A 14004-nucleotide genomic window follows, 5' to 3' on the forward strand; every position below is an offset into this window, starting at 1 on the left:
TATCAACCAGGTTATCAACCTGTCTTTCTTGTGACTGTTGTGATCAACCACACACACTGTCAAGGCTGAGCAACAGTGTCCAGGTGCATAAGACTCCAACACAGTCCACACAAAGAATGAAAAGGGTGTACTCACCCAGGATCTATCGCCAGTAAAAACGCTGTGTGTGGTACTTGCAGAAACAGTCTTCAAGACACAGTGCTGGTTTGCTGGGGCAGTCGGGGCAGTAGAACCCCACACCCTTTCTTTGTCCTTTCTTCCAGCAGACTCTGCACCTCCTTTGTGGCCAGGCCTTCTGTGGGGTAGGTGGGATGAAGTGTCGTCCACACAAGACAAACAGTGTGGTCATCTTTAGCAGTGTCTTGGTCACCAAAAATCATGGCAGTATTACATCCTTCTGAAGTCCAGGAGTGTACTGCTGTTGCCCGCTCTTTTGTAGAGGATGTGTGCATTCAGCATGGCAATTTGTAGAAAATGCACACACAGCTATCTGTACCACTTCAGGGTTTTCCTTGTGACATTGTAGGGCTGCAGCTGTTGGTCATGATGGTCCATGGCACCCATGTTTTTGTTGTAATCCAGAATTGCTGGAGGCTTGTTTATTGCCCTTTGGTCTTGCTGCTGCTGGTCTTCAGCTGCAGGTTTGTGGCAAGTTGTCAACTCCAGATGGTCCAGGATGAACATCATGATCATCACCATGCTGCATACCTGAAACACATTGCATAAAAGACTAAGTTTGTTGGGTTTTTTTTTAAACATATAAAAAGATCATGAAATGGTACCATTTTATTTTTGACTGTTTTCAGAAGCTGAAATACACACACACACACACACCTACCCCACTCCCCATCCCAAACCCCCAAAACACACACACACTGAAACTGGTTCATGGTATGCCACACCCCCTTCATTCTCTCTTTCTCATACAAAACAAAATGACAACACACACACGCACACACGCACACACACACACACACACACACACACTTCTACAAGTGTTGCATTTACAAAGTAATTTAGGCATACAATTCTGTATATCATTCTCTGATTTCAGTTTTATAAACATCATCTCTGCCCCCCTCTCTCTCTCTCTCTCTCTCTCTCTCTCACACACACACATACACAACAACAACAACAACAAACCAATATACACTCGGGAACGAACACACAGAAAGCTGCAGGCGAGCGACACACGCTGTCATCAACAATGAGCCAGCCAGCAAGCCACGCCCCCTTGGGCTGCGATGGTCACACACAGTACCCACGTGACTGACTCTCTCTCACTCACACACACTGATCAGTGACTAACGAAGCCACTTACCACAGCTAACACATTCAAAACACACACAATGCAGTCATATTCATTGTTACAACAAACGGAAAGCAAATAATAAACTGACAAACCTCATAAACACCCACCTGCATCTTGAATCAGCTGAGCTTGTCTGTCTTCAGTTTCGTCAAGCAACTCCGCCTCCCACCCCCCTCCTCTGTCAAAATCAGCGTCTTCGGCATCAACTTCACGCAGTTCTATCTCATTGAGTCCATAATCTTCATCTCTACTGTTTGCATTGCGAAAGAATTCTTTCAATACAAGTGCGAGTGTGAGTTTGTCTGCGTTCAGCCATGGCTTTGCAAACACAACTTGAGCTTCGTACAAACTTGCAAAACTTTCGCCATAAATATGACAATGCAATGAATAATTTTAGCTTATGGAACTCAGGAGATAAAGAGCTCTCAGGGGAGCTAATTTAATGGTTAGCAGACTGTATTTTCTGTAATGCGGGACTCGAAACATAGAACATTGTAAAATGACGTACGGCGCAAGTCAATACAGCATTGGTGAGCGACGTTTCATGACGTACGCCATACGTCAACAGCGCAGTCCAGAGGTTAATCGCTTGACTGCTGTGTTGTATTGTGTTGTTGTATCTTTTGTGTTGTGTTGTATTGTATTTATTGTGTTGTATTGTATTTATTGTGTTGTGTTGTATATATTGTATTGTATTTGTTGTCTTGTGTTGTATCTGTTGTGTTGTGTTGTATTGTATTGTATTTGTTGTCTTGTGTTGTATCTATTGTGTTGTATTGTATTATATTGTATTTGTTGTGTTGTATTGTATTGTATTTATTGTGTTGTATTCTCTCATGTTGTATTTATTTTGTTGTCTTGTGTTGTATCTATTGTGTTGTATTGTATTATATTGTATTTGTTGTGTTCTATTATATTGTATTTATTGTGTTGTGTTGTGTTGTATTTTATTGTATTGATTGTGTTGTATTGTCTTGTGTTGTATTTATTATGTTGTATTTGTTGTGTTGTATTGTATTTTGTGGTATTTATTGTGTTGTATTGTATTGTATTTATTGTGTTGTGATGTGTTGTGTTGCATTGTGTTGTATTTATTATATTATATTGTATTGTATTTATTGTGTTGTGTTGTATTTTGTTGTATTTATTGCGTTGTGTTGTATTGCATTATATTTATTGTGTTGTGTAGTTTTTTTGTATTTATTGTGCTTTGTTGTGTTGTATTCATTATGTTGTGTTGTATTGTGTTGTGTTTATTATGTTGTGTTGTATTTGTTGTGTTGTGTTGTATTGTATTTGTTGTGTTGGGTTGTATTTTGTTGTATTTATTGTGTTGTAATGTGTTGTGTTGCATTGTATTGTATTTATTATGTTGTATTGTATTTATTGTGTTGTGTTGTATTTATTGTGGTGTGTTGTATTTATTGTGTTGTGTTGTATTTTGTTCTATTTATTGTGTTGTGTTGTATTGCATTGTATTTATTGTGTTGTGTTGTTTTTTGTTGTATTTATTGTGCTGTGTTGTGTTGTATTCATTATGTTGTGTTGTATTGTGTTGTGTTTATTGTGTTGTATTTATTGTGTTGTGTAGTACTGTGTTGTATTTTATGTGTTGTATTGTATTGTTGTATTATGTTGTGTTGTGTTATATTTATTGTGTTGTGTTGTATTGTGCTGTATTTTACATGTTGTGTTGTATTGTGTTGTATTTATTATGTTGTTACATGTATTGTGTTGTGTTGTATTTTTTATGTTGAATTGTGTTGTACTGTGTTGTGTTGTCCTGTGTTGTGTTGTTCTGTTTTGTGTTGTCATGTGTTGTACTGTGTTGTGTTGTCCTGTATTGTGTTGTGTTGTATTGTATAGCTCTAGTATCCTGCCAGGGAAACAGGAAAAGTGCAACTTTGTATTAACCCCTTGACTGCAGTGTGTAGTGTACTGTGTTGTATTATTGCATTGCTTTGTATTGTATTACTTTTTGTCACAATGTGTTTGTGTGAAACTCAGGCTGCTGTCATCTGGGGAGAGAGTGTCGCCACAGTGCAGTGCAACCCTTTTTCTTTTGATAAGTTGTTGTTGTTGTCTGCAAGTGTATGTGTTTTACTATCAGAGTGGATTTTTCTACGAAAATTTGCCAGGGACAACCCTTTTGTTGTCCTGGGGTGCTGTTCATCTTTTGTTGTCCTGGGGTGCTGTTCATCTTTTGTTGTCCTGAGGTGCTGTTCATCTTTTGTTGTCCTGAGGTGCTGTTCATCTTTTGTTGTCCTGAGGTGCTGTTCATCTTTTGTTGTCCTGAGGTGCTGTTCATCTTTTGTTGTCCTGAGGTGCTGTTCATCTTTTGTTGTCCTTGCTGTTCATCTTTTGTTGTCCTGAGGTGCTGTTCATCTTTTGTTGTCCTTGCTGTTCATCTTTTGTTGTCCTGAGGTGCTGTTCATCTTTTGTTGTCTTGAGGTGCTGTTCATCTTTTGTTGTCCTGAGGTGCTGTTCATCTTTTGTTGTCCTGAGGTGCTGTTCATCTTTTGTTGTCCTGAGGTGCTGTTCATCTTTTGTTGTCTTGAGGTGCTGTTCATCTTTTGTTGTCCTGGGGTGCTGTTCATCTTTTGTTGTCCTTGCTGTTCATCTTTTGTTGTCCTGAGGTGCTGTTCATCTTTTGTTGTCCTGAGGTGCTGTTCATCTTTTGTTGTCCTGAGGTGCTGTTCATCTTTTGTTGTCCTTACTGTTCATCTTTTGTTGTCCTGAGGTGCTGTTCATCTTTTGTTGTCCTGAGGTGCTGTTCATCTTTTGTTGTCCTTGCTGTTCATCTTTTGTTGTCCTGAGGTGCTGTTCATCTTTTGTGCACTAAGTGCTTGCTGCACACACGGCCTCAGTTTATCATCTCACCCGGAAGTCTAGCAACCAGACCACCATTCAAGATCTTAGGGAAGGGGGAGTAATTCAGGTCCCTAGATATGGCACTTGAACCTGTGGTTGCTGGCTTCCTAGCCAGGTGCAGCACTGCAGGGCCACAGCACCATGTATGTAATCATCATTATTGTGCATGGTCAGGACTGCAGAGAACAAGAGTCTTCAAATAATATAAATTCACACTATCCATAAACACATACAATACTTACATAGTACCTATCTTTGATCAAAGATTTAAACTCTCAGCGCTTTACAAGCACAGTTATTCACACAACAGGTTGCCTACCTAAGTGGAGCCGATTGACAGCTTCTTATAAGGGCTAATCATTCATTTCCTTTGTCATTTGGTCAGACTGTAAGTCATGCTCGCAAGTACACACACACACACACACACACACACACATACATACATCTACCTTTTCTGTATTATCCTGACTTCTCTTTCCCCTCTCCCCACCCCTCCCCGCCCCACTTAAAAAAAAAAAAAAAAAAGACGCTAAACTAAAGAACGGATACATACACACATACACACATATATACATACATGCATACATACACGCAGTATGTATATTAGGCATCACATCTTTCTTTGACAGCCTGTTTGAAACCTGAATAGGGGGCACTGTTGCAGGGTTGGTTAGGTGTTTGATCAGGGTTGGACGCCATGTTTCAGCATGGCATTCCGTCTTTCAGAAAGGCAATTCTGCTCTGATTTTTCTCACTCCACCCAGGGTGGATGCCTACCTGACTGTATGGGGAAGGTTAAACTGAGGGAAGGAGAGGACTGGGCCCAGCCTTCCCCTGCCTTGCTCCAGACACAGGGGACATGAAATCACTGTCCATGCCTTGCTCCAGACACAGGGGACATGAAATCACTTCCCCTGCCTTGCTTCAGACACAGGGGACATGAAATCACTGTCCGTGCCTTGCTTCAGACACAGGGGACATGAAATCACTTCCCCTGCCTTGCTTCAGACACAGGGGACATGAAATCACTTCCCCTGCCTTGCTTCAGACACAGGGGACATGAAATCACTGTCCATGCCTTGCTTCAGACACAGGGGACATGAAATCACTGTCCGTGCCATGCTTCAGACACAGGGGACATGAAATCACTGTCCATGCCATGCTTCAGACACAGGGGACATGAAATCACTTCCCCTGCCTTGCTTCAGACACAGGGGACATGAAATCACTGTCCGTGCCTTGCTTCAGACACAGGGGACATGAAATCACTGTCCATGCCTTGCTTCAGACACAGGGGACATGAAATCACTTCCCCTGCCTTGCTTCAGACACAGGGGACATGAAATCACTTCCCCTGCCTTGCTTCAGACACAGGGGACATGAAATCACTGTCCATGCCATGCTTCAGACACAGGGGACATGAAATCTTTTTTCTTCTTCTTCTGCGTTCGTGGGCTGCAACTCCCACGTTCACTCGTATGCACACGAGTGGGCCTTCACGTGTATGACCATTTTTACCCCGCCATGTAGGCAGCCATACTCCGTTTTCGGGGGTGTGCATGCTGGGTATGTTCTTGTTTCCATAACCCACCGAACGCTGACATGGATTACGAATCTTTAACGTGCGTATTTGATCTTCTGCATGCATATACACACGAAGGGGGTTCAGGCACTAGCAGGTCTGCACATATGTTGACCTTGGAGATCGTAAAAATCTCCACCCTTTACCCACCAGGCGCCGTCACCGTGATTCAAACCCTGGACCCTCAGATTGACAGTCCAACGCTTTAACCACTCAGCTATTGCGCCCGACACAGGGGACATGAAATCACTGTCCATGCCTTGCTTCAGACACAGGGGACATGAAATCACTGTCCGTGCCTTGCTTCAGACACAGGGGACATGAAATCACTGTCCATGCCTTGCTTCAGACACAGGGGACATGAAATCACTGTCCATGCCTTGCTTCAGACACAGGGGACATGAAATCACTTTCCCTGCCTTGCTTCAGACACAGGGGACATGAAATCACTGTCCGTGCCTTGCTTCAGACACAGGGGACATGAAATCACTGTCCGTGCCTTGCTTCAGACACAGGGGACATGAAATCACTGTCCATGCCATGCTTCAGACACAGGGGACATGAAATCACTGTCCATGCCTTGCTTCAGACACAGGGGACATGAAATCACTGTCCATGCCATGCTTCAGACACAGGGGACATGAAATCACTGTCCATGCCTTGTTCCAGACACAGGGGACATGAAATCACTGTCCGTGCCTTGCTTCAGACACAGGGGACATGAAATCACCGTCCATGCCTTGCTTCAGACACAGGGGACATGAAATCACTTCCCCTGCCTTGCTTCAGACACAGGGGACATGAAATCACTGTCCGTGCCTTGCTTCAGACACAGGGGATATGAAATCACTTCCCCTGCCTTGCTCCAGACACAGGGGACATGAAATCACTTCCCCTGCCTTGCTCCAGACAGACGGGGCATGAAATCACTGTCCATGCCTTGCTTCAGACACAGTGGACATGAAATCACTGTCCTGATGGCCGTTAACTCTTTCACCACTGTAGTCAACCTTAGGCGACTACACAGTGCATGTCCATCGGTGACTTCAGTTGACATCAAGGAGTCATGTAGAAAGGACCGTTTCTCACCCTGTAACAGAGCTTGACAGCTGCAGCCAGTCTTCCTGCCAGTAGAACAATGACTAATCTTTGCTTCCTGATCCTTTTTGAAATGAACAAGTCCGTTGTGTTGTTCTGACATGAATCGAAGCCTGTGGCTGAAAACAGCGTTTCTGAAATAAGTGGTGCTGGGGATGTTTATCATACAGAAACTTGGCAGTGAAAGTTGACAGCAAGGAAGTAAGAAACGTCAGAAGCTAGACCTATGGACACAGACAATTTTCTTTTCAGTTGTAAGCAAGAGATGTGGAACAAGCTCCCTGATAACCTCCGTCATTCTGACTCCCTCGCCTCTTTGAAATCTGGTCTCAAAACTCACCTCTTCCCCCAGCAATAAGTTCAGTTGTGGCAGGTCCAATTCTTTGTGTGAGCTGTGCTTGACAGTGCGTGTATACATATGTATGTGTGCACAAATACATGCATGTGTATGAATGTGTATTTGTATGTGTGCGTGTCTGTGCATGTGTGCATGTCTGTATATGTGTGTGTTTGTGTGTGCCTATGTGTGGAGGGCAGCTGCTATGTACATATGTATGTTAAAATGTATGTATGCAGTGTGTGTGTGTGTGTGTGTGTGTGTGTGTGTGTGTTTAGTTTTTCAGTCACATTTTGGTGTGTGTACATAACATTGTTGTCATGTGTTACGTAAACAAAAGTATTTTGTAAAGCACCTGGAGCATATTTCTGGATAGTGTGTTATGTATAAGTAACCATTATGATAGATTATTATTATCATTATTCTCAAACTTTTAACACTGATCTTGTAGACAAAAATGTTTAATAAAACACATGGAGCAGATAGCTGGATAGTGTGCTGTATAAGTATCCATTATCATTATTGTTATTATTATTATTATTATTATTATTATTATTATTATTATCAGACTAACACCAACCTAGAAACCTGACACTGAAAACTTGTGGCCAGCAGGTCTGACAGACGTGGTGCCTGTGCTCCTGACCCTGACCCTGGAGGTCGCACAGGTGGTCCGGCGCAGCTACGAGACGTTCTTCGTCAACGTCTTCTCCCGCGGGGCCAGCATGACGCTGCTGCACTACCTGCTGGGCTTTGTCTTCTACCTGTCCATCGGACCCTGCGTGCTGACCGGCACCGACTTCCGGCACCTGCGTGCACCTGGTTCGTTTGTTGTTCACCTGCTGGTGGTGGGTGGGTGGGTAGATGGTATTGGTGGTGGTTTTCATTTTCATTTTTGTGGGTCGGTGGGGTTATCTTCTGTTTGTTTTTCATCCTTTCTTTTTTTTCTTCTGTTTTTTTGTTGTTGTCTTCCTTTCTCTTTGCCTGGTATGTCTTTCTTTGTTGTTGTGTGTGTGTGTGTGTGTCTATGAATAGCTGTGAATCAAGAAAGAAAAAGAAAAAAACAACAACAAAACAGAAAAGAAAATTGATTCGTTCCCACCCCCAGGAAAATACAGAAACAAAATAGAAAACAAAATCAGAACCAAGTAAACACACTCACTCACAGATGCGCGCATGCACACACACTCAGACAAACACACACAAACACACACACACACACACACGCTCATGCTTGCATGCGTGCACACACATGCAGTTGCATTGCACACACATATGCACTGTCACACACACACACACACACATATTATATATATATATATATATATAGAGAGAGAGAGAGAGAGACAGACAGACAGACATACATACATATAACATGCATACATACATACATCCATTCACACACATACATACATGCATGCACACACAACTGTTATGCACATACACGCATGCATACACACTCTTAACACCACCCCACACCACACCACAGTACGCCACCCCACACCACACCACAGTACGCCACCCCACACCACACCACAGTACGCCACCCCACGCCACACCACAGTACGCCACCCCACACCACACCACAGTACGCCACCCCACGCCACACCACAGTACCACAGTACGCCACACCACACCACACCACAGTACGCCACACCACACCACACCACAGTACCACAGTACGCCACACCACACCACACCACAGTACGCCACCCCACACCACACCACAGTACGCCACCCCACGCCACACCACAGTACGCCACACCACACCACACCACCCTACCACAAAACGCCACGACACAATCATCTGTTCTGTATTGTAGATGCCATTGATGCGATGGACGGGATGGTGTACCTTACGGCCGTGGTGATTTTCCTGTCAGCCAGTGTGGTGCAGCACCAGTCTTTCAGAACCCTGGCCGCTCTGCGCATGGCTGGCAAAGGTACAGCCGTGTTGCTGCCTCCTCATGGCACTTTTTAAAATATTTTTTGTACCGTTAAGTTTGGTCTATAAGCCGCGACTTTTCACTCCATCTTCAGCCTCTGCGGCTTATACAATGATACGGCTTATTTGCGGATTTTAACGATCCCGGGAGTGTCACGTTCTCGTCTATTCTTAGCTGCCCTTCAACTCACCAAAATCGTGATTTGTCCATGAATTTTTGGATGAGCTTCAGGATAGTGTGCTAACTGTTCAAGTTTTATAAATCAAATCCCCACACATTAAAGCCTTCAGATCAGCATTCAGTTCTGCTCTGCTCAAGCGTGCACCCTCATCATGCCGAAAACGCGACATTATGCCTATGATGCAGCCTTCAAATTGAAGGCAATCGACCTAGCAGACGACAGTGTAAGCGATGAACCAGCAGTGACCTCCACCTTCAGGTTCATGAAGTGAAAGCAAGATTGAAGTCAGTAACAAGATGGCGGAGGAAGCTGTGCTGGTTCACTTCAACTCGGACACTGAAGACGAAGATTTCAGTGGATTCAGTGAGCAGGATGACGTTGAATAAATGTGACTATCCCCAAATTATGGATCTTATTTTCGTTGTGTTTATTTATTATTTTTTTGTGGCACTAGCAGTATTTTTGCTCGCTTTTATGTTTATTTCATAACCTACAGCATTGACAGCTTTTCTGTAGTATCAGCATGTGTTCCGGTACCGGAAATAAGTGTGGCTTATAAGCCAGTGCGGCTTTTGTATGTATAAAGTTCAATTTTTTCCAAAATTTAGTGGGTGCGGCTTATATACCAGTGTGCTCAATAGACCAAACTTTACGGTACTTGTGTATGTATGTATTCACAGTGTGTGTGTGTTTACTTGTGTATGTATGTATTCACAGTGTGTGTGTTTACTTGTGTATGTATGTATTCACAGTGTGTGTGTTTACTTGTGTGTGTATGTATTCACAGTGTGTGTGTGTTTACTTGTGTATGTATGTATTCACAGTGTGTGTGTTTACTTGTGTATGTATGTATTCACAGTGTGTGTGTTTACTTGTGTGTGTATGTATTCACAGTGTGTGTGTGTTTACTTGTGTGTGTATGTATTCACAGTGTGTGTGTGTTTACTTGTGTGTGTATGTATTCACAGTGTGTGTTTACTTGTGTATGTATGTATTCACAGTGTGTGTGTGTTTACTTGTGTATGTATGTATTCACAGTGTGTGTGTGTTTACTTGTGTGTGTATGTATTCACAGTGTGTGTGTGTTTACTTGTGTATGTATGTATTCACAGTGTGTGTGTGTTTACTTGTGTGTGTATGTATTCACAGTGTGTGTGTTTACTTGTGTGTGTATGTATTCACAGTGTGTGTGTTTACTTGTGTGTGTGTATTCACAGTGTGTGTGTTTACTTGTGTGTGTCTGTATTCACAGTGTGTGTGTTTACTTGTGTGTGTATGTATTCACAGTGTGTGTATGTATTCACAGTGTGTGTGTGTTTACTTGTGTGTGTATGTATTCACAGTGTGTGTGTGTTTACTTGTGTGTGTATGTATTCACAGTGTGTGTGTGTTTACTTGTGTATGTATGTATTCACAGTGTGTGTGTGTTTACTTGTGTATGTATGTATTCACAGTGTGTGTGTGTTTACTTGTGTATGTATGTATTCACAGTGTGTGTGTGTTTACTTGTGTATGTATGTATTCACAGTGTGTGTGTTTACTTGTGTATGTATGTATTCACAGTGTGTGTGTTTACTTGTGTATGTATGTATTCACAGTGTGTGTGTGTTTACTTGTGTGTGTCTGTATTCACAGTGTGTGTGTTTACTTGTGTGTGTATGTATTCACAGTGTGTGTGTGTTTACTTGTGTATGTATGTATTCACAGTGTGTGTGTGTTTACTTGTGTATGTATGTATTCACAGTGTGTGTGTGTTTACTTGTGTATGTATGTATTCACAGTGTGTGTGTGTTTACTTGTGTATGTATGTATTCACAGTGTGTGTGTGTTTACTTGTGTATGTATGTATTCACAGTGTGTGTGTGTTTACTTGTGTGTGTATGTATTCACAGTGTGTGTGTGTTTACTTGTGTATGTATGTATTCACAGTGTGTGTGTTTACTTGTGTATGTATGTATTCACAGTGTGTGTGTTTACTTGTGTATGTATGTATTCACAGTGTGTGTGTGTTTACTTGTGTATGTATGTATTCACAGTGTGTGTGTTTACTTGTGTATGTATGTATTCACAGTGTGTGTGTGTTTACATGTGTGTGTATGTATACACAATGTGTGTGTGTGTTTGTGTGTGTGTACTTGTGCATGGGTATGTGTGTGTGTGTGTGTGTGTGTGTGTGTGTGTGTGTGTGTGTGTGTGTGTGTGTGTGTGTGTGTGTACAGTAAACTGTAACATTGGCATTTTCTTTTCATTAACGTTATGTATCAAAGTTGTTACACAATGACCGCAGAAACACACACACACACACACACACACACATGTAGACACACACACACTCACACACACAGACACACACAACAATATTCACATGAAGTAAGTCACACACACCAATGTTCACATTAAGCAAAGCAGGTCATTGAAAACAAAGCCAAGATAAACATGAGCTCCTTCATACACAAATCGGGTAACCCAGGCCCATCTGGAGGAGGCTACACCAGAATTCATCAAGAAGGATGAATGGCCTCCACAAAGTCCTGACTGTAACCCAATGGATTATGCATATGGGACTCTCTGAAGGAGAAAGTTTACCGGGGAGTGAGAGACAAACTGACTGAGCAGGAGTTAAAGGACAGGAAAATTATGTCATGGGAGGAGATATCTGTGGAAGAAATATCTAAAAGCATTTCTGCTTGGAAGAAACGGCTTCGTTTAGTTGTGGAGGAAGACAGAGGCCACATGGAGCATAAACTGAAATAAGTGAGTTTTCCTCTGATACTGGATTTTTTGACATGCTGTTTTGAATTTCACAATACTCACATAATTTGCGTCCGAACTTTTAGATATCTTGCAGACTTGTTGATGATACCCTAAGGTTACTGTGTGAAAATTTTCAATGAATTCGGTTTCTCTATCACTGAGAAAATACTTGTCAAAAAGTGGTTCACTTTTTGGGGGACACCCGATATAAACGCTGCTCATTGTCATGATTATGATGATGTGTTTCAGACCAGGGGAGCAAACCCAGGTCCACCTACCCTCTCCCCAGTGGCGGCCTCTTTGAGCTGGTCTCCTGCCCGCACTTCCTGGCTGAGATCCTCATCTACTTCAGCTTCTGCGTTGTCTTTCGCTTCTGTAACGTAGCGTTGCTGTCGCTCTTCATCTTCGTTCTGGTGAACCAGGTGCTGGCTGCTCTGCTGAACCACCAGTGGTACTGTCGCCACTTCCCTGTCGTCCGTGAAACGCGCTGTGCCGTTTTCCCTTACCTCTTGTGAATCACTTTTTTTTTTTTTTTTAGGAGGTGAGGGGTGTTTCTTTGTGTAACTCTTATAAATAATTTTTTTTTGGGGGGGGGGTCTTATAAATTACTAGTTGTTGTTGTTGGGTTGTTTGTTTCTTTTAGGGTTGGGGGTTGTTTGTTGTTGTTTGCCTCATTTCAAAAGGTTAACATGAATATGAATGATTGTTTATTCAGTTTTTTGTTTGTTTTTTGGGGGGGGGGGGGTGTTCTTTGTCTTTGTTGTTTTTTGCCTCATTTTAAAAGATTAGAATGTGCGTGAGGAATTTCCCGCGCACAGTTTGGACGCACATATATGCTTATGCTGAGTGCATTGTTAATGTCTCAAACTACCCCTCTGCTGGGGTTTTGCCCCAGGCTCAGGCCAGGCCAGCCTTGAAGGGCCCCAAGGAAGGTCATAGTGAAACATTCATGCCCTTCTGGCCCCATCTCCACACACCACACATCCCCCCCGCCTTCTCACCCTTTGGAAACTACACCCCCCCCCCCCCAACCCCTTTTTAACTCTTTCACCACTAAGTTTCTGTGTGAAAAACACTCCTCAGCACCAAATATGTTTGCCGCAGCACTCTTGGTCACATGATCAAGTTCATGTCAAAACAGCACAGTGAACTTGTTCTCTTCCAACTGGGTCAGGGGGTGAAGGTTGGTCATTGTTCTACTGCCTGGGGAAACTGGCTGCAGCGGTGTTACAGTGTGATGGGTGGTCCTTGTAACATGACCCCTTGATCTTGACTGAAGTCATCTGTGTGGCAGTGAACTGTGTGGTTGACTGAAGTCATCTATGGCAGTGAACTGTGTGGTTGACTGAAGTCACCTATGGCAGTGAACTGTGTGGTTGACTGAAGTCACCTGTGGCAGTGAACTGTGTGGTTGACTGAAGTCACCTATGGCAGTGAACTGTGTGGTTGACTGAAGTCATCTATGGCAGTGAACTGTGTGGCTGACTGAAGTCACCTATGGTGGTGAAAGAGTTAATCAAGCTGTAGAGAAAGGAAAGGGGGGGTAATTGTCGGCTGGCCTTTACTTAACACCCCCCTCCATTTTAACTTAACAGAATCAAACGTGGGGGAGTTCTATCTGATATTCTATGTTGATTCTGACTGGGCCAAATTTTATCCCGGGGGTCATTTCAGAAGGAGGAACGTGTCAGAATGGTTAAAACGCTCATCTGCCAGTACAGAGTCCATTAAGTCTGGGTTTGAATCCTGCTCTTGCACTTTCTTCTAAGTTTGACTGGAAAATTGAATTGAGCATCTCGTCATTAGGATGAGACGATAAACCTAGGTTTCATGCATTTGGCGCACTGAAAAAGAACCCATGGCAACAAAAGTTTTGTCCTCTGGCAAAATTCGGTAGAGGAAATCCACTCTGATAGGTATACA

General features: G+C 42.9%; 1 protein-coding gene across 3 annotated transcripts in view; it reads left to right on the top strand.

Moving 5' to 3' along the window:
• The window catches only part of LOC143299018 (polyprenal reductase-like), a 25596-nt gene extending 12902 nt beyond the window's left edge, over positions 1–12694 (top strand). Inside the window, exons 4-6 of one of the 3 annotated variants that reach the window (XM_076612094.1) lie at positions 7816–8022; positions 9024–9143; positions 12331–12694. In XM_076612094.1, coding sequence (XP_076468209.1) covers positions 7816–8022; positions 9024–9143; positions 12331–12596 — 593 coding nt within the window. In that variant the 3' untranslated portion in view covers positions 12597–12694. The remainder of the gene's footprint in view (positions 1–7815; positions 8023–9023; positions 9144–12330) is intronic. The other 2 variants (XM_076612095.1, XM_076612096.1) reach the window with 2 other exon arrangements.
• The last annotated feature ends 1310 nt before the right edge of the window (positions 12695–14004 follow it).

The sequence above is a fragment of the Babylonia areolata genome, chromosome 24 (genome assembly GCF_041734735.1).
Source record: "Babylonia areolata isolate BAREFJ2019XMU chromosome 24, ASM4173473v1, whole genome shotgun sequence".
NCBI lineage: Eukaryota > Metazoa > Mollusca > Gastropoda > Neogastropoda > Buccinidae > Babylonia > Babylonia areolata.